This window comes from Myotis myotis, unplaced genomic scaffold (assembly GCF_014108235.1).
Source record: "Myotis myotis isolate mMyoMyo1 unplaced genomic scaffold, mMyoMyo1.p scaffold_m19_p_19, whole genome shotgun sequence".
NCBI lineage: Eukaryota > Metazoa > Chordata > Mammalia > Chiroptera > Vespertilionidae > Myotis > Myotis myotis.
In genome coordinates this window covers 31,745,879-31,770,819 of record NW_023416323.1, presented here as the reverse complement: position 1 = coordinate 31,770,819, position 24,941 = coordinate 31,745,879, and the positions used below count along the sequence as shown (strand labels likewise).

General features: G+C 49.0%; 1 protein-coding gene and 1 pseudogene across 3 annotated transcripts in view; both read left to right on the top strand.

Moving 5' to 3' along the window:
* The first annotated feature begins 5,148 nt into the window (after positions 1–5,148).
* Positions 5,149–24,941, top strand: part of BEAN1 (brain expressed associated with NEDD4 1) — a 29,444-nt gene continuing 9,651 nt past the window's right edge. The window contains exons 1-3 of one of the 3 annotated variants that reach the window (XM_036346526.1): positions 15,287–15,476; positions 19,662–19,734; positions 24,079–24,212. Coding sequence is in view for 2 of the 3 variants with exons in the window: in XM_036346525.1 (XP_036202418.1) it covers positions 19,710–19,734 (25 nt within the window). In the remaining variant the exon portion in view is untranslated. Of the gene's footprint in view, positions 5,243–15,286; positions 15,477–19,661; positions 19,735–24,078; positions 24,213–24,941 lie in introns of those variants that run through there. The other 2 variants (XM_036346525.1, XM_036346524.1) reach the window with 2 other exon arrangements.
* LOC118674773 lies at positions 12,282–16,653 on the top strand (annotated as a pseudogene).

Genomic DNA, 24,941 nt, shown 5'->3' with positions numbered 1-24,941 from the left:
AAAAAGTTTGCCCACCCCTGTTCTAGCCACTGAGCCAAACCAATTAGGGCTGTTTCTTTTTAAATAATTTCTACCTCTTTGTTGATATTCTCTATCAACAAAGATGGTGAGACATCATGGTCATACTTTTCTTTAGTTCTTTAGACATGGTTTTCTTTAGTTCTTTAAGCATACATTAAATAACTAGTTTAAAGTCTTTGTCTACTAAGTCCAACGTCTGGGTTTCTTTAGGGATAGTTCCTACTAATTGCTTTTTCTTTTCCTGTAAATGGACCATACTTTCTTGTTTCTTTGCATGTTTCATAGTTTTTATAGCTACCTGCATATCTATAATAATAAAAGCATAATATGCTAATTAGAACAGACAACCTTCTGGACGAAGCCGGAGCTGTGAGGGAAGCCCAGGTCCCAAGTGTCTGCCGGTGGCCAGAGGGAAGCCCAGGTTCTGGGTGCCAGAGGGAAGCCGGTGCCGGCAGCCAGGGGATGGAAGGCCTACTCTTGCATCGGGCCTCTAGTTTTAAATAATGTGACAACTGTGAAACCAGATCCTTGTGCCTTAGGGGTTATTGTTGTTACTGGGTTTTGTTCCTGCTGCACTTTGTTTAGTGGCCGTCCTAAACTAATACTATAAAGTTTGTACTTTTTGTTGTGTGTGGCCACTGAAGTCTCTGCTTGGTAGTGGTCAGCTAATAATTGGCAGAGGTTCCCTTAGACGCCTGGAACCAGTAAGTCTCTCAATGTTTGCTGAGGGCTTGTGTGTGCATGTTGGGGAAGTCCTTCAATGCGCAGGCAGGCAGGCAGTTTACAACTCTGCCCTAGCCTTCACTTTCTGATTGCACAGAGCCTCAAGGTCAGCCAGGACTGAAAACCTGGAGCTTTTCCAGGTCTTTTCTGGGCATGTGCACAGCTTTATACATGTGAGTGGCCTTTTAGATTCCCAGGAATAGGCCAAAGTTTTTCAAAGCCCACTGTGGACAGCTCCTTCTCCAGCTATTCCTTTCAAGATTTTTCCTCCGTGTCTTATTTGCCCCAGATGTTATCCCTGCCTTAAGCAACTTCCATGTTATACAATTACCATTGATTTTTTTTTTTCAACAAATACTCTACCAACAAAAGGCTATTCGCATTATGCAAGCTTCCAGTCAGGTTAAATAAACACAACCTTTAAAATGAGGTCTTCTCGCACTGGCTAGTTTGGCTCAGTGGATAGTGTGTCGGCCTGTGGACTGAAGGGTCCCGGGTTCGATTCCAGACAAGGGCATGCACCTCAGTTGCAGGCTCGATCTGGGCCTGTGAGGGAGGCAGGCAGTTGATGTGTCACTCTCACATCAATGTTTCTCTCTCTCTGTCTCTCCCTCTCCCTTCCACTATGATCAGAGACGAATTTGTTATGAAATTGAGTGCAATTTCCTTTTCTAACAACACTGTCCGCAGAAGAATAGATGACATGTCTGCTAATATTCTTGATCAGGTAATCCAGGAAATTAAATCTGCTCCACTTCCAATAGTTAGTATCCAGCTTGATGAATCTACAGGTGCTGCAAACTGTTCACAGTTACTGGTTTACGTGAGGTATATTAATGATGGCGACTTTAAAGATGAGTTTCTTTTTTGCAAACCTCTTGAAACGACAACTACGTGATGTATTTGACACAGTTGGTTCATTTCTGAAAGAGCATAAGATCTCTTGGGAAAAGGTTTGTGGTGTTTGCACAGATGGTGCTCCAGCTATGCTAGGATGTCGATCTGGATTTCAACGTTTGGTACTGAGTGAGTCACCAAAAGTCATCAGAACTCACTGTATGATTCATTGGCAAATATTAGCACCGAAGACACTGCCACAAGAGTTACAAGAAGTAATGAAAAGTATCACAAGTTGTGTCAATTTTGTAAAGGCAAGCACTTTAAATAGTCGACTGTTTTCGCAACTGTGCAACAAGTTGGATGCACCAAACAATGCTCTGCTATTTCACACTGAAGTGAGATGGTTGTCAAAAGGAAAAATTTTAAAACGTGTTTTTGAGTGTTGTGATGAACTCAAAACGTTTTTTAATCAGAAAGCAAGACCGCAGTTCGAAGCACTTTTCGGCAATAAAAGTGAACTGCAGAAAACAGCTTACTTGGTTAACATCTTTGCCATCTTGAATGAGTTAAATTTATCACTGCAAGGACTAAATGCAACATGCCTCGATTTGTCTGAAAAGATCCGATCATTCCAAATGAAACTTCAGCTTTGGCAAAAGAAAAATTGGATGAAAATAAAATTTACTGTTGCCTACCTTATCTGCTTTCTTTGAGGAACATGACATTGAACCAGACAAAAGCATTACGATGATCATTTCTGTGAAAGAACACTTGCACATGCTTGCAGACGAAATTTCATCGTACTTGCCAAATCTACCTGACACCCCATTTGCACTTGCCAGAAGCCCATTCACAAAGTTGAAGATGTTCCGGAGACAGCACAAGAGTTCATTGAACTTATTAACAACGATGCAGCGAGAACTGATTTCCCTACAATGCCAGTTACAAAATTCTGGATCAAGTGTTTGCAGTCATATCCTGTCTGTCTGAGACTGTGTTGCACCATCTTCTTCCATTTCCAACAACATATCTTTGTGAAACAGGGTTTTCCAGCTTGTTGGTTATCAAGTCTAAATACAGAAGTAGACTTGTTGTGGAAGATGATCTTCGTTGTGCTCTTGCAAAGACTGCCCCGAGAATTTCTGATCTGGTGAGAAAGAAGCAATCTCAACCTTCGCACTGACGTTGGCTTTTTACGCATACTGTCGCACAATGTAGCAATGTGGTTTCCTGTTGTTATATTAAGACTGTTACCCATGCTACACCATGCTTCAAGACAAAATTTCTTTTATTTGTAATTAGAAATAAATATTTCACAATATATAATTACATACTGTTTTGTGATTAATCACTATGCTTTAATTATGTTCAATTTGTAACAATGAAAATACATCCTGCATAGCAGATATCTACATTACGATACATAACAGTAGCAAAATTACATTTATGAAGTAGCAACGAAAACAATTTTATGGTTGGGGGTCACCACAACATGAGGAACTGTATTAAAGGGTCGCGGCATTAGGACGGTTGAGAACCATTGGTCTAGGGCCTCAGTGGGTGAGGACACTTCCAAGCCTCCTTCGGTAACTTGTTCATTCTGGACTCTGCCTCCTGCCCTGCTTCCGCCATCCCTCCCGGACTGTGGGAGGGGGTGAGTCTCAGGCTGGAGAACTCCAGCTCCATCTGGGGCTCTCAGCGGGGAAGGGGGCTAGGGATGGGGCCAGAATAAAGGGAAACATCTCTCAGAGTCTTAAATAAGGAAACCTGAGAGGCCCTTTGTCCAACCCTATGCATTTATTTTATGAATGAACAAATAAAGGACTAGAGGGGTGTGGGGCGTGGTATGGGCCAGGGCCAGAGAGCTAGGATTGGAGGTTCTAGGACCCCCAGCCAGGGCTGTGCCCATTGCCCAACCCCACTAAAGGTGATTTGACGTCCCTGAGCAGACACCTGTTGATCTGTGGTTGTTGAGTGGTTTTACCTGTAAGCTGTCCCCTTTGGCAACTGTTCGTACATGCAGACCCACGGAGGAGCCCCAAGACAGAAAATCTGCCTCTGTAAGCGGAGTCTTGGAAGAGAGAGATCAAAGAAAGAAGCAGGCCACTTCAATCTGGGAACTAAGAGTTGATTAAGGGAAACTTACATCCGAGGTGTGTTGGGGATTGCAAGACCAAATGATGTGCCAGCCCCTTCGCAGGTGGCAAAGAATTATAGGGCAGTGGTCGGCAAACTCATTAGTCAACAGAGCCAAATATCAACAGTACAACAATTGAAATTTCTTTTGAGAGCCAAATTTCTTTTAAACTATATAGGTAGGTACATTGTTATTAACTTAATTAGGGTACTCCTAAGGCAGTGATGGCGAACCTTTTGAGCTCGGCGTGTCAGCATTTTGAAAAACCCTAACTTAACTCTGGTGCCGTGTCACATGTAGAAATTTTTTTTGATATTTGCAACCATAGTAAAACAAAGATTTATATTTTTGATATTTGTTTTATATATTTAAATGCCATTTAACAAAGAAAAATCAACCAAAACAATGAGTTCAGGTGTCACCACTGACACGTGTGTCCGAGGTTCGCCATCACTATCCTAAGGCTTAGGAAGAGCCACACTCAAGGGGCCAAAGAGCCGCATGTGGCTCGCAAGCCACAGTTTGCCGACCACGGGTATAGGGTAACGGGGGTACTAGCACCTGAATGCTACCAGGTACGGGAAATTACTCTACATGCTTGACCAGATCAGGACACTGACCTGTTTCAGGAACCAGCACATTGCAGGAAGCAAGGGAGGGGGTGCTGATTTATGTCAAAATGAAGATCAATTACAGTCAGCCAATCTCTAAGGGAGATCTGCAGAATGCAACCTAAATTCTGGCCCAGTGCAGCTTGTCCCCACCTCACTCTGCCCTGGCCCCACCCTACAATTATAAATTGTACCTCATCTGTTCATTTCCCATGCCTGGAGAAGCTCATGTCAACTCATCATGTGATACTCAATTTGTACAATAAATTATGAACTCAAAAAAAAAAAGAATATAATAGCGAGAGGTAACCTTCTTGAAAGGTCTGATGATGGATGTTTTAAATAGATATCCCACCCACAGGCCAGGTCATCCTGATGCTCTCCTCCTTCCCTCCTCCACCCTTTAGTATCATTTGTCTACCTTTCTCTGCACAGATCTGTATGTTTGCCCTCTGCTCCCTGCAGTCTGTATGTCATTCTCTACACACGTCTGTCTGTCCACACACGTCTGTCTGGCTCACTAGCCTCCCGCATCTCTTGGCCTCCCCAAAACGCCCTGTGGGTGGGTGAGGCTGGCGAGGCGCATAGCCACTTGGGGAGCTTGGCCGGGGGGTGGGGGGGGGTGAGGGAGGGGGCGGCCTTCGGGCGAGATTGCGGCAAGACTGGGCCAAACAGGGAAGCCCACGCGGCCTCCAGTGGGGAACACCACCAGCAACTGGTCCACTCTGTCTGGCCCCGCCTCTCTCCCGCCTGTCCCGCCCCTGCACGCCGAGCTGGCCTTAGGAGCCCTGTGCCCAGCGACGCCACAGCGCAGCAGCCTCTGCGCGCGGGAACCAGAGCAGGAAGGAGCCAGAGCGGGAATCCGAGCTGAAGCCCGCGCGCACACGGAGCCAAGGAAGCAGCCGAGCGAGTAAGGAGCCTGGGGCGGCGCTGCGCAGAGGGGTCCCGGTCCCTTCCTCCCTCCCCCGTGTTCTGCGTGTTCTGCCGCAGCCCCGCGCCCCTACAAACACCTGGGGTAGTTCAGCGCTAGGAGGGCGGGCACGAGGTCTAAGCGGAGCCCAAGCGCGCCCCGAACGCGATCCCCGAGGATCCCAGACTCCTGGCCGGTGCCCCCGTGCACCCGGACCCGCGCGAGTCCACGCCGATCCTGAGCACGCCATCGGGCCGCGGGAAAGGGGTCTGCCAGGTTCTTGCCTGAGTCCCAGACGGGCATCCACCCCGCGTTAGGAACATAATAGTCTCCCTGGCCCCTTGCCGTTGGTTTGGAGGATCCGTTAACATCCTACCAAGAAGGGGGAACTAGGGTGCACTTGGGGTCGGGCTAGAAGAGAAAAGGGGGTCTGGGCTTTGTGTGGAGTTGGAAGCTAGAACCCACTCCCCACCCTCGAGCCAGGAAGTTTAACCCTCCGACGACGTGCGGGTCACCCAGGCCATGCCCCCGCCTCTGTGCCTGCCGCCTCCGCTGGTGTATCTCGGTACGAAGGGTAGGAGAGGGGGCGTCCGCGCGGCACCTTCTCCCGCTCTGGCTGCGCAAAGCCAAACCACGGAGCTGCTCCCCGGCCGCCCTCAGGAGCTGAGTAATGCCCACCCCTCCCCCAAGAAGGGGGAACTAGGGTGCACTTGGGGTCGGGCTGGAAGAGAAACGGGGGTCTGGGCTTTGTGTGGAGTTGGAAGCTAGAACCCACTCCCCACCCTTGAGCCAGGAAGTTTAACCCTCCGACGACGTGCGGGTCACTCCCCACCCTTGGGTAAGGGGCAGAGAGGTAACGCTCTGCTCTCGGCCTCGGGAAGGGAGACACACCTGGAGAGCTCCTGCAACTGGACTACATCATGTGATTCTGGGCAGGAGATGTATTTACCTCTCGTGCCTGAGTTGCCTCTGGAAAATGGGAACAATGTTACCACCTCCCAGTAAAGTTATGAGAACTAAAGGAATATATAGATTTCCCCGCAACCTGATGACAGCCCTCTGATTTAGGTAGTGTAACTGTCCCCATTTTATAGATACGGATACTGAGCTTAGAAAGGTTAAGGGCTATCTGACTTTGCGGCTATATTTAAAACAGCCCTGGCTGGTTTGGCTCAGTGGATAGAACACTGGCCGGCGGACTGAAGGGTCCCGGGGTTCGATTCCAGTCAAGGGCGCATGCCTGGGTTTGGGGCTCATCCCCAGTAGGGGGCGTGCTGGAGGCACCCGATCAATGGTTCTCTCTCATCATTGATGTTTCTATCTCTCCCCTCTCCCTTCCTCTCTGAAATCAATAAAATATATATATATATATATACTTTTAAAAAGAGCTGATTTAAAAATATATATTTAAAACCACTTTGACTCATAATTGAAGAGTTTGTACATATCTTAGATGATATGTAGTTAATTACATGACTGCAGTTGAGTGGGCATCATTGACGAGGCGTCTTTCACAGCTCTCGCCTTGCAGTGAGCTCCCCCCACCCCCCCAATACAAAACCCAGGCTGTCGCTGCCGCACATGCACACGCCGTGCGGGCGGGGTCGCGGGCGTGGGCGGTCTGCCCGGGCTTGCGCGCGCGCCAGCAGGCGGGCACGCACCGGGCTTGCGCACCGCCGGGATCGGCGGGCGGGGTCAGCGGGCACGGGCGGGTGCGCACCGGTGGCACCAGGATCAGCGGGTTGGGTCGGCGCGGGCGCGGGCAGTGCGCCCAGGCTTGCGCACCGCCGGGATCAGCGGGCACGGGCGGGTGCGCACCGGGCTTGCGCACCGGGATCGGCGGGTTGGTTCGGCGGGCGCGGGCAGTCCGCCCAGGCTTGCGCACCGCCGGGATCGGCGGGCGGGGTCAGCGGGCACGGGCGGGTGCGCACCGGGCTTGCGCACCGGGATCGGTGGGTGGGGTCGGCAGGCGCGGGTGGGGTCAGCGGGTGCGGGCGGAGTCGGCGGACTCTGGTGAGTGCCCAGGCTTGGTGGGTCCGCGGGGCTTGGCAGCGCGGGCGAAGGCGAAAGCGAAGGCGGCCTCAGCGCCCTGCGCCATCAATCACTCATACTGACCACAGGAAACCATACATATACGGGTTCTCGGTGCCGCCTGTCCCGGAAGCCCCTTCCCCCTCTTTCCCACACCCCACAGTCTGGGCCTTCATCTCAGAATCAGAGGACGCTGTGGGAAGAAAGAGGGGGCCTCTAGGTACACACGTATTTTGAAAGCATAGATCCCAGACCCTTAGAGAGTCCAAGTGCATTTCTGGCTTGAAATCACACTTCCCCAAGCAGTCTACACACCCAGTTTCCCTACCAGGCCTGGGAGATCATATCTCCCTTGGATTCCCCCTGCCAAAAAGCCGTGGCTGAAAGGTCCGGCGCCCTCTTAAAGGGCCGACGCACATTCCCTGTGGAGCTAGCCAGCTTGGGCTCCAGCAGAGAGAGGGTGAAATGGACTGGATCTGTGAGAGCAGAATCCAGGACAGGGGGTTCTGGGGTTAGAGCTCAGAAGGCAGACACCCCAAGTTTCCTGGGCTGAGTCATTTGCTCACAGCCGAAGACATCTTACACACACACACACACACACACACACACACACACAGACATTTGCCATGCCTGGGGGCAGACAGTGTACCCACCCTGTTGGAAACACCTTGCCCTGAGGCCCCTTGAGAGATTAAAAGTAACAATTAGCCTGCAGGCAGAAGATACCACCCTACACTGTTGAAAAAAACCTTAGGACACCAGAGGATGATTGCCTGGGGGGGGGGGGGGGGGGGATTCAAGTCAGAATCCTATCAGTATGTAAGCAGAAGCCATCTCTGGAGGCTTAAAGTTTTTGCCTGATCTAATTAGTCAGAAACAGCATTTAACACTGTCCTGCACTGGAGATTGAGAGGCATAGAAGATCTAATACACAGTCACAAACCAGAGAGCCAAAATGAGGAGAAAACAAATACCCAAATGAAAGAATGAGAGAATTCTCCAGATGAAGAGATAAATGACGCAGAGATAAGAAATGTATTTGAAATGGAATTCAGTGTAATGATGATAAAGATGCTCAACAGCATGAAAAAGGATATAGTAACTATGAAAAACGGAACAATCTGAAGTAAAGAATGCCACAACACAAATAAAGAACACATTGGAAGGAATACACAGCAAATTAGGGGAAGTTGAGGGTCAAATCAGTGAATTAGAAGACAGAGTTAAAAACATCACTCAATCAGAGAACCAGCTGGGGGGGGGGACCTCACCCCACCCCATGTCCTTACCTCCCCCCCCCACTGTCCTCATCCATAGGTGTAAGATTTTTTTCCAATCTCTTCCCACACCCCCTTCCTCTGAAAATTGTCAGTCCACTCCCTTTCTATGCCCCTGATTCTATTATATTCACCAGTTTATTCTGTTCATCAGATTTTTTTATTCACTTGATTTTTAGATTCACTTGTTGATAGATATGTATTTGTTGTCACTTTGTTGTTCATAATTTTTATCTTTACCTTTTTCTTCCTCTTCTTAGAGAATACCCTTCAGCATTTCATATTATACTGGTTTGGTGGTGATGAACTCCTGTAGCTTTTTTCTTGTCTGTGAAGCTCTTTATCTGACCTTCAATTCTGAATGATAGCTTTGCTGGGTAGACTAATCTTGGTTGTAGGTTCTTGTTATTCACCACTTTGTATATTTCTTGCCACTCCCTTCTGGCCTGCATGGTTTTTTTTTTGAGAAATCAGCTGAGTTGTATGGGTACTCCCTTGTAGGTAACTGTTTTTCTCTTACTGCTTTTAAGATTCTCTCTTTGTCTTTTGCCCTTGGCATTTTAATTATGATGTGTCTTGGTGTGGTCCTCTTTGGATTCCTCTTGTTTGGGGTTCTCTGCGCTTCCTGGACTTGTAGGTCTATTTCTTTCACCAGGTAGAGGAAGTTTTCTGTCATTATTTCTTCAAATAGGTTTTTAATATCTTGCTCTCTCTCTTCTTCTGGCACCCCCATAATTCGGATGTTGGTACACTTGAAGTTGTCCCAGAGGTTCCTTACACTATCTTCATATTTTTGGATACTTTTTTCTTTTTGCTTTTCTGGTTGGGTGTTTTTTGCTTCTTTGTATTTCAAATCTTTGACTTGATTCTTGCGATCCTCTAGTCTGCTGTTGGATCTCTGCATATTATTCTTTATTTCAGTCAGTGTATGCTTAATTTCTGATTGGTCCTTTTTCATATCCTTGAGGGTCTTACTAAATTTCTCGGAGGTTTCTAGAAGATTCTTGAGTAACCTTAAAATCATGGTTTTGAACTCTATATCCAGTATTTTTCTTTCCTCCGTTTCGTTCATTTATGACTTGTTTCTTTGTCTCCACATTTTGGTTGCTTCCCTGTGTTTGTTTCTATGTACCGGGTAGCTGCTAAGACTCCTTGAATTGATAGAGTGGCCTTGTGTGGTTGGTGTCCTATAGGGCCCAGCGGCTCAGCCTCCCCAGTCACCTGAAGTGGACGCTCTTGGAGCACCCCTTTGTGGGCTGTTTGCACAGTCTTGTGGTTAACCCTTGATTGCTGTTGGTATCACTAGGAGGAATTGACCTCCAGGCCAATTGGCTGTGATGATCAGCTGTGTCTACACTGGAAGATCTGTTGCGCAGGAGACACTCTTATGGGGCAGGACTTGCTTCAGTGGGGCTTTGGTGCTCACTGAGTCTGCCCCTTGAGTGTGTCTCTTATGGATGTGAAGGGTTGTAATCTGGTATGGTCTCACTCTGACCACTGGATACACTGGCTCTTGGATCTCCAGATAGGTGCAAAATCAGCCACTGTCTAGGGCCGTCCAGCAGGAGCTACAGAGACATCTGCAGATCTTCCTCTTTGTTTGGGGTTTGGAAGTGCCCAGATGAGGCCCAGCTGTGAAGCAAGGCCACTGCTGCTGCCAGGCAGTGGGCCTTCTTTTTGAATCTCTGGGACTCCCTATGGGAGTGCTCCTGCAGAGGGTAGCTCCTGCATTGAGCATCTGCTTCCTGGTGGTCAGTGCGCATCATAGCAACCAGTCATTCCAGGTCATTCTGCTGTTGGGGTCAATTTGCATATTGCCCTTTTATTATATAGGACTAGAGGCCCGGTGCATGAAATTCAGGCACGGGGTGGGGGGGTGTCCCTCAGCCCAGCCTGCACCCTTTCCAATCTGGGACCCCTCTCACAATCCAGGACTGCTGGCTCCCAACTGTTCACCTGCCTGCCTGCCTGATTGCCCCTAACCGCTTCTGCCTGCCAGCCTGGTCACCCCCAACCACTCCCCTGCCAGCCTGATCGATGCCTAACTGCTCCCCTGCCAGCCCAATTGTCCCTAACTGCCCTCCCCTGCCAGCCTGGTCACCCCTAACTGCCCTCCCCCTGCAGGCCTGGTCCCCCCACCCCCACCCCCACCAGCTGCCCTCCCCTGCTGGCCATCTTGTGGCACCTTTTTTTTTTTTTTTAGAGAATACTTTATTAGTTTCTGTAATTAAACCCATGTAGATTAAGACCTTACATATTTAATACAGTGCGTTACCCCTGTACAAATGGAAAAAAATTATGTTGAACGTTTCTAGACCAATATGGCTGTTACTTTCTGCACAATGCCAACCCAACACAGTACAATTGGGATAGTTTTTCCAAAGTTGACAGCACAGCTAAAGTTTCCAAAAATTCAAATTATATATATGTATATATATTTATTTATTTATATAAAAAGACCAATAGCTGTATGTTATGCATCAAAAGCAGCAACAGCTTTTCCAGGTTATGCAGTCATCTGAACAAAATTATAGACATCCAGCACACTCTTAAAAAAAAAAAAAAAAAAAAAAAAAGTAAAAAACAAATCTCCAGAAATCAGCAAAGTTCTGTCACTGTTGTGGTACCTGGCACCATTTTTTTCTTAAGCTTCTCCATCATCACCTGGAAAGAAAACATTCTAGGATAACATCATTAAAAACAGCTCTGATAAAGCACGGTCATTACTATGTATCATAAAGCAGGTACGAGGTATTTTACATTCACAGAGGTATGATACAGTACTGCCCTACGTCTATAATACTAGAGATACAATTAAAAAGGCATTGTTTGAGACTTGATTCTGTTTTCCCAGCAGAGGCCCCAAGGGTGGGACAGCAGCTGTGGGAAGACGCACCTTCTCGGACAGGTTTTCCTCTCATTAGTGGCACAGTTCTAGGTACGGACTGCCCTTCATGAACATCACCTAAAAACCGTTTCAGAAAGACCAAAACGAACAAACAAAAACAATAATCCCCCTCCACACACCTCGTTGGATTCATATAAAGATGACCAAGTGGAGGCAGGCAAGACTTGCCCCAACCAATATTCACCGAACCCGCGGTGTGAGTATCAGCGCTCCACAGGAGAGAAGCCCCAGCAACGCTTCACAGCTTGGGCCACGCCAAAGCACAGCATCAATTTAAAAAGCAGTAGCCGGGCACTGCCCACCCGGGCATGTTCAGGGTGCTGACACCACTATTTCACCACTATTGCGCGCTCATCCAGGAAGAAGGGAGATCAGTTACTATACTTTGTGTTCAACTCGATTACCATGTTCTAAAAGCAGCATGCTGCCCAAGGCAGACACAGGCTCCTCTGTGCAGCCCTAGTTCTTCAGCTCCTCACCTGTGGCACCATCTTGTGTCCACATGTGGGTGGCCATCTTTGACCACATGGGGCAGCCATCTGTGTTGGAGGGATGCTCAATTTGCATATTACCTCTTTATTAGATAGGAGGATAGTACTGGAAACCCTAGCCACGGCACTCACACAAGAAGAAATAAAAGGCATTCAAACTGGAAAGGAGCAAGTAAAATTCTCATTATTTGCAAATGACAAGATATTGTACATAGAAAATCCTAAAGACTCCACCAAAAAGCTACTGGATATAATAAATGAATTTGGCAATGTAGCAAAATCAACACCCAGAAAATGAGGGCTCTTTCATACACCAATAAAGAATTCTTGAAAGCGCCTGCCTCCGGGCCCACGCCGGTGTCTAAAGTGAGCAGGGAAGAGGCTTTGTAGGCGCTGCCTTCTGGTCCGCAGCACCAGACCCTTCCCAGCCCCTGCAGTGCTGAGGCCACTGCAAGGGGCAAGGAGTTGTAGGGGTTGAGCCCTCCCGGAGCCGAGGGCTCGCGCTCTTCCGATCGCCCAGGCCCGCCCCACTTGAAGAAATGAGTGATGGACTGGCCCCAAGTAAAAGTACAGTGTATGTTATCCAACTTGCCCTTTTCCCTGACCAACAATGACTTATACCAGATATTTTCCAAGTATGGCAAGGTTGTAAAGGTTACTATAATTAAAGATACCAGTAAAGGTGTTGCATTTATTTTTAAAAAATATATTTTATTGATTTTTTTACAGAGAGGAAGGGAGAGGGATAGAGAGTGAGAAACATCGATGACAGAGAAACATCGATCAGCTGCCTCCTGCACAGCCCCTACTGGGGATGTGCCCGCAACCAAGGTACATGCCCTTGACCGGAATTGAACCCGGGACCCTTCAGTCCGCAGGCCGACGCTGTATCCACTGAGCCAAACCGGTTAGGGCTATTTTATTTTTGGATAAAGAATCTGCACAAAACTGTACCAGGACAATAAACAACAAACAGTTATTTGGTAGAGTGATAAAAGCAAGCATTGCTATTGACAGTGGAAGAGCCGCTGAGTTCATCCGAAGACGAAACTACTTTGATAAATCTAAGTGTGGGGAAAGTGGGGAAAGTGGACACTTAAGTTATGCCTGTCCTAAAAATATGCTTGGAGAGCGTGAACCTCCAAAGAAGAAAGAGAAAAAGAAAAAAAAAGAAAAGAAAATTCCTGAACCAGAAGAAGAAACTGAAGACGTAGAAGAAAGTGAAGATGAAGGAGGAGATTCGCTCTTGACAGCCTCAGTCAGGCCATAGCTTTCCAGCAAGCCAAAACTGAAGAACAAAAAAAGTGGAAACCCAGTTCAGGGGGTCCTCAACTTCTGATGATTCAAGACACCCAAGGATAAAGAAAAGCACATTGTTTCAGTGATGAGGAAGAACTTAGAGATTTAAATTATATTATGTAAATATTTTTAAAAAATTTTTTAATCTTAGAGTACCAAGTTCAGTTGGGACTAAAGATTGTTTTTATAATTTGATCATAAAAATACTTAATGCCAAGTAATTTTTTACTATAAAATAGTTCACCCTCACCAGATAGTTGAGTTGGTTGCAGTGGTCGGCAAACTGCAGCTCGTGAGCCACATGCGGCTCTTTGGCCCCTTGAGTGTGGCTCTTCCACAAAATACCGACTTCTGCGCATGGGCCACGAAGTTTTAATCGCACCGTACGTGCGCGCCCGCACGTGGTATTTTGTGGAAGAGCCACACTCAAGGGGCCAAAGAGCTGCATGTGGCTCGCGAGCCGCAGTTTGCCGACCACTGGGTTAGAGGGTCATCCCAATACACCAAAGCTGCAGGTTCAGTCCCCAATCAGGGCACATATAAGATTCAATCAATATATGCATAAAAAAGTGGAACAACAGCCCGGCCGGCGTGGCTCAGTGGTTGAGCATCGACCTAGGAACCAAGGAGGTCACGGCATGATTCCAGGTCAGGACACATGCCCAGGATACAGGCTCAGTCCCCAGGGCGAGACTTGCAAGAGGCGGCCCATCAATGATTCTCTCTCATCATTGATATTTATTTCTCTCTTCCTTTCTCTCTAAAATCAATAAATATTTTTAAAATTACTATAAAAGTTATTGAAAAGAAATTTTAAAGTATCATGCTTCTATCCTGCCTTAGCCGAGTATTAATAATAAAGATTTGTTAATAACCATTAACCTTGAAAACAGTATATTTGAATAAAAAAGAAAACAATATATAATAATGCTATTGTCATCCCAAGAAATAAGGTATATATTAAAAAGATTTTTTTGAGGGTTCATTAAAAAAATTTGTTAGTCTTGATTAGTTTACGCGAGGACTTTTAAAATAAATTTCACCAGCAAAAAAAAACAACTTCATAAAGACTGTGGAAAAAGTTGAATGATTTATTATTAAACATTTTAAAATTTTTCAAGACAAAAAAAAAAAGAATTCTCAGAAAGAGAAACTAAGCAAACAATCCCATTTACCATTACAACAAAAAAATTAAGATACTGGTGGCGGCCCTGCCTGCGGACTGAAGGGTCCCAGGTTCGATTCCGGCCAAGGGCAGGTACTTGGTCGCGGGCACATCCCCAGGGGGGAGTGTGCAGGAGGCGGCTGATCGATGTTTCTCTCTCATCCATGTTTCTAACTCTATCCTTCTCCCTTCCTCTCTGTAAAAAATCAATAAAATATACTTTTTTTAAAAAGATACTGGTAACGGCATGGACACAGCCTGAGGGAGCCGCCGCGGGGTCCAAGCCCTGAGCGGACACGTCCGGCTGGTGCGGACCCCGAGCCCTGCCTGCTGCCGGCCGAGGCGGCGGCAGCGGGGACATCCATGAGGGGCAGGTCAAGGTCCTGCTGCCGGACGAGAGCGGCAAGTCCACCTTCCTCAAGCAGATGCGCATCATCCACCGCCACGAGTTCGACCAGAAGGGCTGCTCCAGTTCCGCGACACCATCTCCGACAACATCTTCAAGGTCCTCGTTGACGCGCGGGGTCAAGCTGGGCATCCCGCGGCAGCACTCGGAGAACAAGAAGCATGGCATGTTCCTCATGCCTTCGAGAACAAGGCCACCTTCCGGCGGTACATGCGGCCCTGCGTGCCCTCTGGGGGCACTCGGGCATCCGGGGGGCCGTCAGCCGCAGGAGCGCGTTCCAGCTGGGTGCGTCGGGGAAGTACTTCCCGGACAACTCTTCCCCCACTTCAACACCGCCCATCTACACGGAGAAACCCGCTCCGCGTTGCACGCCCGTCAGGGACACGAATATCAGGTTGCGGTGAGGGCGCGCCTGGCCCCGCCCACCGGCCCCGCCCTCCTGGGGAGGGGGCGCCAGAAGCGCGCGTGCGCGTGCGTGCGTGTGCGTGCGTGCGCGCGCGCTTGTACATGCCTGCAGCGAGCTGCAGAATCCTGGGAGGGTATACTACTGAGACTCCGGCGCGGCGGCGGCAGCTGGTGTGACTCCGACAGTTTTCCACAGAAACGCCATTGCCTTCCGACAGCGTCACCTAGCGGCGTGTGCGCCTGCGTGTCCAGGTGTGTGAACGTGTGCATGTGCGCGCAGGTGCGAGCGCGTTCTCTAACGCCCTGCCCGGCTCTCCCTCCAGTGGTTCTCAACCTTCTGACCCTTTAAATACAGTTCCTCATGTTGTGACCCAACCATAAAATTATTTTCGTTGCTACTTCATAACTGTCATGTTGCTACTGTTATGAAATGTCATGTAAATATCTGATATGCAGGATGGTCTTAGGCGACCCCTGTGAAAGGGTCGTTCGACCGCCAAAGGGGTTGCGACCCACAGGTTGAGAACCGCTGCGACCTGCAGGTCTTCCCTGCCACGAACCCAGAGCCGGGAGTGTGTAGGCGGCCCAGTGCGCAGACGCAGGCCAGTGCCGCCCCGGGTCGCATGGACAGGGCATGTCCCTTCGGTGGCTGGTGCTCATACCCTGCCCTGCCCTGCCCTTCCCTCCCCCTCCCCTCTTCCCCTCCCTCCCCGCAAAGACACACCCACCGCCTTGCAGGTGACTGTTTGGCGCCCGGGCTTCCCGTGGGCGGGCTTCTGGGAGCTGCCGGGTTAGCACAGCCCGTGTCCGTGTCCAGCACGGCGGCCTGTGCGCCGCAGACACTGACCTTCAGTGAGCCCCAACGCCGCACCCACCTGGGTCCTGCAGGCCGCCGCCACCCCAGTGCCGCTTACAGCCACTGCCCCTCCTCAGGCCGCCCTCCGTCCGGGTCCTACCCAGGTCTCTGCCTCTGCAGCTCCACCCAACACTGTACTCCCAGCTCGGGGTGCGGGCGCTGCGGGAGGGACAGGTGCTCGCGGGCCCAGTGGAGGCCCGCCCCGCCGGGGCCACGCTGCCCCGCGCATTGCATTCCAGGGCCCGGCCGCTGCGGGTCACTCCGCGGCGATTCCCGGAGGGTAGGGCTCGCGAGGCACTTGAGAGAAGGAAGACGAGCTTCCCGGTCGGTGGCTGGCACGGGAATGCACTGGCCCCGTCCCGTCCCGGGCCCTGGTCCTAAGGCCGCCCTGGGCCCCTCCTGAGTCCCTTGGCGCCTCCCTCGGCTCCAGGTCAGCAGGCCCGGCCCCGAGGGCAGGGAGGGCGCCTGCTCCTGAGTCACCTCCGTGCAGGTCCTCGGTGTGTGCTGAGGTCGGACTCTGGTCAGAAAGCAGCTGCCGTGCGGGTGCTGACCCCTGCGGCTCTCCGGAGCTGAGGCTGTGGCCCAGGCCCGGCCCACGAGCAGTGTGGCCCAGAGGGGAGGGGCGCAGCGCAGCTCAGGCAGGCGGTTCTGAGGTCAGGGTCGCCTTTGGAGGCGGGGGAGGGGGGGCCGGGGCGCCCGGTCTCAGGGGTGTGAGGAGCGGGCTGGTCCTCCCCGACGGGGAAACGGGGCTCAGGAGAGGCAGCTGGGTCCCGGCAGGCCCGCTGGAGGCCCTGAGCGAGGATGGCTGGAGGCCAGGACCCCGACCAGCTGGTGGGGGGGCCTCACCCCTGTGGGTTTCTCGCTGAGCCCCGCGTCCCTGGCCGGTGGAGGAAGGCGTCCTAGGCGCTGCTCTAGTCCTGGGAGGCGCCCTAACCGGAGAAGTTACTATTTGTGAGGCTGAACTAAACATTTACAACTTTCTACACGTAGACTAGTCCTTGTCTCTAAAGCCTCGTCTTTTGTAATTTTTTGTCTTCATGTCACTGGTCACCCTGGATTATTGTCTTTTGTATTGAGATGTTGGAGGAGCAGTAGATAGTGGTGTCTCATCTAGTAAAATGTAACAATAGACTTTCTCAAATGAGGGGGGAAAATTAAGATACCTAGGAATAAACTTAACCAAGGAGACAAAAGACCTGTACTTAGAAAACTACAGGACATTAAAAAAAGAGATAGAAGAAGATATAAACAAGTGGAAGAATATACCGTGTTCATGCACTGGTAAAAGCCAACATCATTGAAATGTCCATACTACCCAAGGCAATCTATAGATTCAATACAATCCCTATTAAAATACCAATGGCATATTTCACAGATCTAGAACAAAGACTCCAAAAAAGACCCTGAATAGCTGCAACAATTTTGAGAAAGAAAAACAAAGTTGGAGGAATTATAATACCAAATTTCAAGTTATATTAGAAAGCCACCATAATCAAAACAGCCTGGTACTGGCACAAGAATAGGCATATAGATCAATGGAACAGAACAGAGACCCCAGAAATCCACCCAAGCCATTATGCTCAATTAATATTTGACAAAGGAGGCAAGAGCATACAATGGAGTCAAGAGAGTCTCTTCAATAAATGGTGTTGGGAAAATTGGACAGATACATGCAAAAGAAAATGAAACTAGGCCACCAACTTATACCACATACAAGAATAAACTCAAAATGAATAAAAGACTTAAATGTAAGCCATGAAACCATAAAAATCATAGAAGAAACCATAGGCAGCAAAATCTCAGACACCTCTAGTAGCAATATGTTTACAGATACATTTCCTAAGGCAAAGAAAACTAAGGAGAAAATAAACAAATGGCACTACATCAAAATAAAAGGCTTCTGCACAGCAAAAGAAACCATCAACAAAAGGAAAAGAGAGCCCACTGTATCAGAGAACGTATTTGGCAATGATACATCTGATAAAGGGTAAATATCCAAAATATATAAGGAACTCATACAACTTAACAAAAGACAAAGAATCCAATATAAAAATGGGCAAAGGACCTAAACAGACACTTCTCCAAAGAGAACATACAGATGGCCAAGAGACATATGAAAAAATGCTCAAAGTCATGAATCATCTGAGAGATGAAAATCAAAATTACAGTGAGGTACCATCTCACACCTGTCAGAATGGCTACCATCAACAAATCAAATGACAAGTGCTGGCGAGGATGTAGAGAAAAGGGAACCCTAGTACACTGCTGGTGGGAATGCAGACTGGTGCAACCATTATGGAAAACAGTATGGCGTTTCCTCAAAAAATTAAATATGGATCTGCCATTTGACCCACTGATCCCACTTCTAGGAATATATCCTAAGAGACCCAAAGCACCAATCAGAAAGAATGTATGCACCCCTATCCTATGTTCATAGTAGCACAATTTACAATAGCCAAGATCTGGAAACAGCCCAGGTGCCCATCAGCAGAGGAGTGGATAAAAAATGCTGTGGTAGCCCTAACTGGTTTGGCTCAGTGGATAAAGCGTCGGTCTGCGGACTGAAAGGTCCCAGGTTCGATTTCGGTCAAGGGCATGTACCTTGGTTGCAGGCACATCCCCAGTAGGGGCTGTGCAGGAGGCAGCTGATCGATGTTTCTCTCTCATCAATGTTTCTAACTCTCTATCCCTCTCCCTTCCTCTCTGTAAAAAATCAATAAAATATATTTTTTTTTTAAAAAAGCTGTGGTACATTTATACCATGGAATACTATACAACAGTTAAAAAATACCCTTTGAGATCACATGGAGGGACCTGGAGAATATCATACTAAGTGAAATAAGTCGGTCAGAGAAAGACAAGCATCACATGGTTGCACTCATATGTGGAATCTAAGTAACAAAATAAACAGATGAACGGAGTGGATCCAGAGGCATGGAAGCATGGAACAGAGTGGGGAATCTCAGAGGGAAGGTGGGGGAGGGTGGGTGGGAGGTAATCAACCAATGATCTTGAATGCATAACCCATGGACACAGACAACAGGGTGCTGAAGGCCTGGGGCAGGGGGAGTGGATTGGGTCTGGCTGGGGGGAGTCAATGGGGAGGTAAAGGGGACATATGTAATACTTTCAACAATAAAGAATTATTAAAAACTAATATTAAAAAATGTTTTAAATTTTTAAAAACAAGGACATTGGGCCGGTCTTTAAGGGTCCTTCTAGTCCCAACAGCTATAAGATGCCCAGGACGCCATGGCCTGTTGCAGTTGACTGAGGCCCTGGGATCTCGCAGGTTCATGAGTCAGGAGAACTCCATGACATCTATTCCCAATCAAGGACCCACCCAGGAGAGATGTCCACCCACCATGGAGACCCCAGCACAAATCTGCCCTATCCCTGCTCTAGCACCCCATACTCTGCAGCACAGAGCTCCCCCAACCCCCAGGCAGAATGGGCACTTGCTCTCAAAGTCACCATCCTCTCCCCTGAGGCTGACAGCCCAGGGAACATGAGCACACAGCCTGTAAGGTCGGTGGGTGCTGTGCGGGCACCCCGTCATCTCTCTGTTTCTGTCTCTGCAGGTGAAGTCAGAGCTGTGTGGGCGGATTCTTTCACCCTTCTGCTCCAAGATGGCTTTCAGAGAATTCTGCCCCAGTAAGTTTCCTTCTGCATCCTTCTGTGGCTCATGGACAGGCGAGGGCAGACCTCGGAGTCAGGGTTACAGAGAACAGCGCTAGAATGTTTGGGGTGGATGTGGTATGATGGGAGCAGGGAGGGCAACACATAAGACCCCTGATGTCTGCAAGAGACATCTCATTTTTGTCAATTTGTCTGTATCATTACTTCCCAAAGTGTGGATCGGGGCTCTTCTGAGAAATATTAATGAGGTTACTTTAAAAAATTTTCCATGGCTGTCTGGCCAATGTTGCTCAGTGGTTGAGCATCAACCTATGAACCAGAAGGTCACAGTTTGATTCCCAGTTGGGGCACATGCCCAGGTTATATGGTCAATCGCCAGTGTAGGGCGTGCAGGAGGCCGCCGATCAGTGGTTCTCTCTCATCATTGATGTTTCTATCTCTCCCTCCCTCTTCCTTCTCCAAAATCAATAAAAATCTATATATAGATAAAAGCTTAAGCGACAGGCTAACCATTCAACCGTTCGACCAATAGCTATGACATGCACTGACCACCAGGAGGCAGATGCTCAATTCACAGGCATGGAAACATGGAACAGACTGATGAATCTCAGAGGGAAGAGGGAAGGAGGGAAGGAGGGAAGGCAAGAAGAGATTAACAAAAGATCTTATATGCATACTAGAGGCTCGGTGCACTGATTCATGCAGGGATCAGGCAGAAACCAGCAGTCTGACATCCCCTGAGGGGTCCTGGATTGAGAGAGGGTGCAGGCCAGGCCAAGGGACCCCACGGGTGCACGAATCCATGCATCGGGCCCCTAGTAAATATATATAAAAATTTCCATAACCAAGTGAGTATGGGAAATGCTGGGTGGCACAAGGTTTTGCTATTGTAGGACTTTTCAGAGCCTTTAAGTCAGCAGTTCTCAACCTGTGGGTCGTGACCCCTTTGGCGGTCGAACGACCCTTTCACAGGGGTCGCCTAAGACCATCCTGCATATCAGATATTTACATGACGATTCATAACAGTAGCAACATTACAGTTATGAAGTAGCAACGAAAATAATTTTATGGTTGGGTCACAACATGAGGAACTGTATTTAAAGGGCCAGAGGTTGAGAACCACTGCTTTAAGTGGTGATGTGTTTTGGAAGGCTTCCATAGGAATGAGAAAGCCCAGTGGTCTTCCCAAGTTTAATTGACCTCAAGGAACATCTTACGGGACTGGGGCTGCACAGAACACCCTCCTTGGCGTTCACTATCCTAAGGAAACCCTCCCTGGTGCATCCCCACTGGGAAGCTCATCTCCTAATTCATTTCATCTAATGAAGCACGCCCTCCCGTCCCTTCTCCTGGATGAGTTGGGACTGGGAGTCTGTGTGGAATCAGGGACCCTACCTTAGCCCCATTTATCTACTTGTCATTGTTCCTCTCCCAGGTTCATCCCCACTCACCACTGTCTGTTCAAATTTCTACCATTCCTTACATGTCACGCTTCTTGGGGTTGCGGTCTTTCTTCCAAATGGTTGAAACCCTAATTATTAAATCTTTGAACATCAAGGGGCTGTAGCAGGAGGGGGCAGGGAAAGCTGGCATAGCCTGTCTGGGTGGGATCACCAGGCATGCCCCAGGGGGATAAGGTGGCAGTGGGGTCACTGCAAAGAGTGGTGCTTGGGGAGGTAGGGGTGCCCAGTCTGGCTGCTGGCCACCAGGGGCACCCAAGGAGGGCTCAGGTCAAGAGCAAAGATCGTTGCTAATACACAGTACAGACTCAACACATTATTGTTTCTGTTGTCACGGCGGCTGTGGTACATTATCAGGAAATCAAAGTCCAAGCCCCATGCCAGGTGTAAAGGCTGCCATTCAGGGGCACGGCTTGAGGGGGTCATGTCCTCGCCCCTGTGAGCCACTGGGAGTGGAGATGGGCAGAGTGTGGAGGGCTTTCCAGAACCTTCTGGGGTCAAGCCAGGCCCTTGAGAGCCCTGCCCGTCTACACTAGTAGGGGCCTCGACAGCCCTCTGCGTGCCCGCTTCTGGAGGACTCCAAGGCTGTGGTGACACTCCTTGGAGGTGAGGGTGAGCCCAGGTGGGCAGAGCCCTGGGCCCTGCACCCCCCACTGCTTCAGCCAGAGCAGTTCTGCTCCCATCTGCCTGCAGGTGGGGGTCCACTCAGATTTCATCTGCAGCAGGTCCCAGGCCAGCACCTGGGGGGCTTTGGGACCATCCCTTCCTCCATCATCTCTCTCCGTTTCTGCCCAACTCTTCCACATGGTCTAATCCAACTCCTTCCCTTTTCTCCGAACGTGTATACGAAGTGCTCACGGTGCACCCTTTCGGCTCCCCCACCCAGCACCTCACTGATTTCTGTGTCACCCAGTTCCTCCCAGCATGTCCAGTTCTCAGCTACCTGTGACCCTGCTGTCACTTCAACTCTGTCGATGACCCTGAGCCCCCAGGGTTCTCCTCTGGCCGTCTGGGCTCGACCATCCACTCATGGTCTCCTTGATGGGGGCGGGTGGATCTATCTTCCTGCACCTGCCCCCAGGGCTCCAACCTGGCCCTTAGCCTTCTCACTCACTCCAGACCTCCTCATCCTCACTACTGTAAGCGGCAGCTTCCACCGCCCTCTCCCACCCCAGCTTCTGCCTGAGCTTCTGGTTCCTTCCTTGGCCTGTCTCCCCTGGGAAGCCCCCACCCCCACACCTCAAGTTCAGCCTGCCCCAAACGGAAGTCTTTGTCTTCCCCTCCAAGCCACTGTTGCTTGATTTTGCTGTCCTGGTTTAGGACACCAGACATTTCAGTCCCTCGGGCCAGAAATCTGGGGGTGACCCTCAATTCTCCTCCAACACAACCAGCTCTGCCAACTGCCCAAGGAAATCCTGGGGTTTCCGAATTGGATCTACAGGTTGGCATTTCTGACTTCGCCCCAATCCGGGCCCTCTCTTCAGACCCAACTTGGAAATCACTGCTTCAATAAGTGCTTATTGAACAACCGACAAGTGAATGAATCAAGACGCAGCCGACGCCCTCACACATTTCTGGAATGGATGCAGAGCATCCTGGCTGATGCGGGCTCTTTAACACCTCCCTCCCAGACCTAGACCTGCTCTGGGAATTTAGACACCGAACGGGGAATTGCTTTAACTTTCTTAGCTCACAAATGATCTTGCTCAGTACATGTCAAGATACCAAGATTTCCCATTTAAACCTGGAAGACTTAGGGTAGGGCTCCTCGAGTGTCCACAGCCCTACCCCCTGCCCATTGGGAGAGGCAAAAGGAAAAGTCCCTAGAAGGAAAAACAAGCACCAAAGATTAGGGTCAGAGCTCAGGAAGTCGGGGGTAAGAGAGGGGAAGCTCCCGGACTGCCCACAGGCTGGCAGCAGTCGCAGCCTGGCAGAGCATGTGGGTGGGCTTGGGTCTCCCTCAGAGTCCGTGTGATGAGGGAGACAGATCTTGGGTTCAAGTACAACCTGGCACTGACACCGGCTGTGTAATCTGAAGCAAGCTACCTAACATCCAGAAACCTCAATGTGCTCATCTGTGCAGTGGAAACAGTCATGCCAGCCTTTTCGTTTGATGCCAAGGTTTGACCTACCACAGAGACTGGAGCTTGCTGCCAGGCACTGCGAGGCAGCATTTGACAGGTTCTCAGTAGTGCCAGCCTTCTGCCAGACCTCACCATGGGCACAGGATGGGATAACTTCATAAAACAGGTTCTCCCTGCCTTGTAGATTAGATATAAGAGGTCACCTGCTGGCCCTGTGGGATTTGCCCTGGGACTCTACCCCAGCATCACAGATGCAGAAACTCAGATGCAGAAAGGGACTGACCAGGTCACACAACACGTTGTGGCCAACGCTCTGAAGCGCCAGCCTGATGCCACATAAAGTGCTCTTTCCACACGGAGCCCACAGTTCTCGGGGAAGATGCAGAGAAGGAACAGCCCTCCTTTGAAACGAAAACTGTTAACCCGAGAAGAAAGGTTGTCATAACCGGCCCCCCTCAGCCTCCCTTGGAGGCAGTGGAGAGTCAGACCGGCAAACCCTTCCCCTCCTGCCTGCTACACTCTTACCCCCGCCGGGTCCCAAGACACTGGGACACTCTGAACATCTGCAGTGAGAACCGAGTTCCTTTTCTGGGGATTCTCTAGAGTTGTTTTGTTTGTTTGTTTGTTTGTTTGTTTGTTTGTTTGTTTGTTTAGTAGAAATACCAGCTCACAAGAGTCAATAGTTAAATATTCAGGAGTTTCCTGAGCTGCTGTTAAGCCATTGGTGCATGAAATCCACCATGACGGGAGTATTTACACCATGGGTATTGACAAACACTACAAATCAGGGATTTCTCTTCCTTCTTTTCTGAAAGGTGCACAAGTCATCGGTGTACTGAACAAACTAAACTCACAGCTTCCTTGCTCAACATCACATTATGAGATTCACCCATACCACTGAGCATAACTGTGGACCATTTATTCTCATCGCCATATAGTATTCCATTGTGTGAGTATACCACAAATCACGTATCCATTCTACTTTAATGGGCATTTGAATAGTCTTCGGTTTGGGGCTGTGAATGGGTAGTGCTGCTGTAAATGTTCTAGTACAGTGCTGTCCAATAGAACTTTCTAGGATGATGAGAATGTTCTACGTCTTCACTGTCCAATATGATAGCCCCCAGCCAGCATGTGTAGCTACTGCGCATTTGATATGTGGCTAGTGCAACTGAATTTTAAATTTTATTTTATTTTAATTAATGTTACTAGCTACATGTGGCTAGCGGCCACCATACTGAACTGCACAGTTTTAGGACACGGCTTTTGGTGAATATATGGATGCATTTCTGTTGGAGAATGCATTCCATCGCATACAATTTCTGGGTTAGAAGATATATATAGCTTTAATAGCTAGAGCTAAACAGTTTTCCAGAGTAACTGTACCAATTCATATCCCCACCAGCCATGTCTGAGAGCTCTAGTTGCTCTACAATCTGCCAACACTTGGTATTGTCTGGATTTTTTTCATTTTAGCCATTCTGGTGGGGAGTAGAGATATCACTTTGTGGCTTTCCTTTGAATTCCCTGGTGATTAAATATAGTTTAGCACCTTGGGTATCCTCTTTTGTGAAGCAGTTGTTTGACTCTTTTGCCCATTTTTCTTTTTAAAATATATTTTATTGATTTTTTACAGAAAGTAAGGGAAAGGGACAGAGAGTTAGAGACATCGATGAGA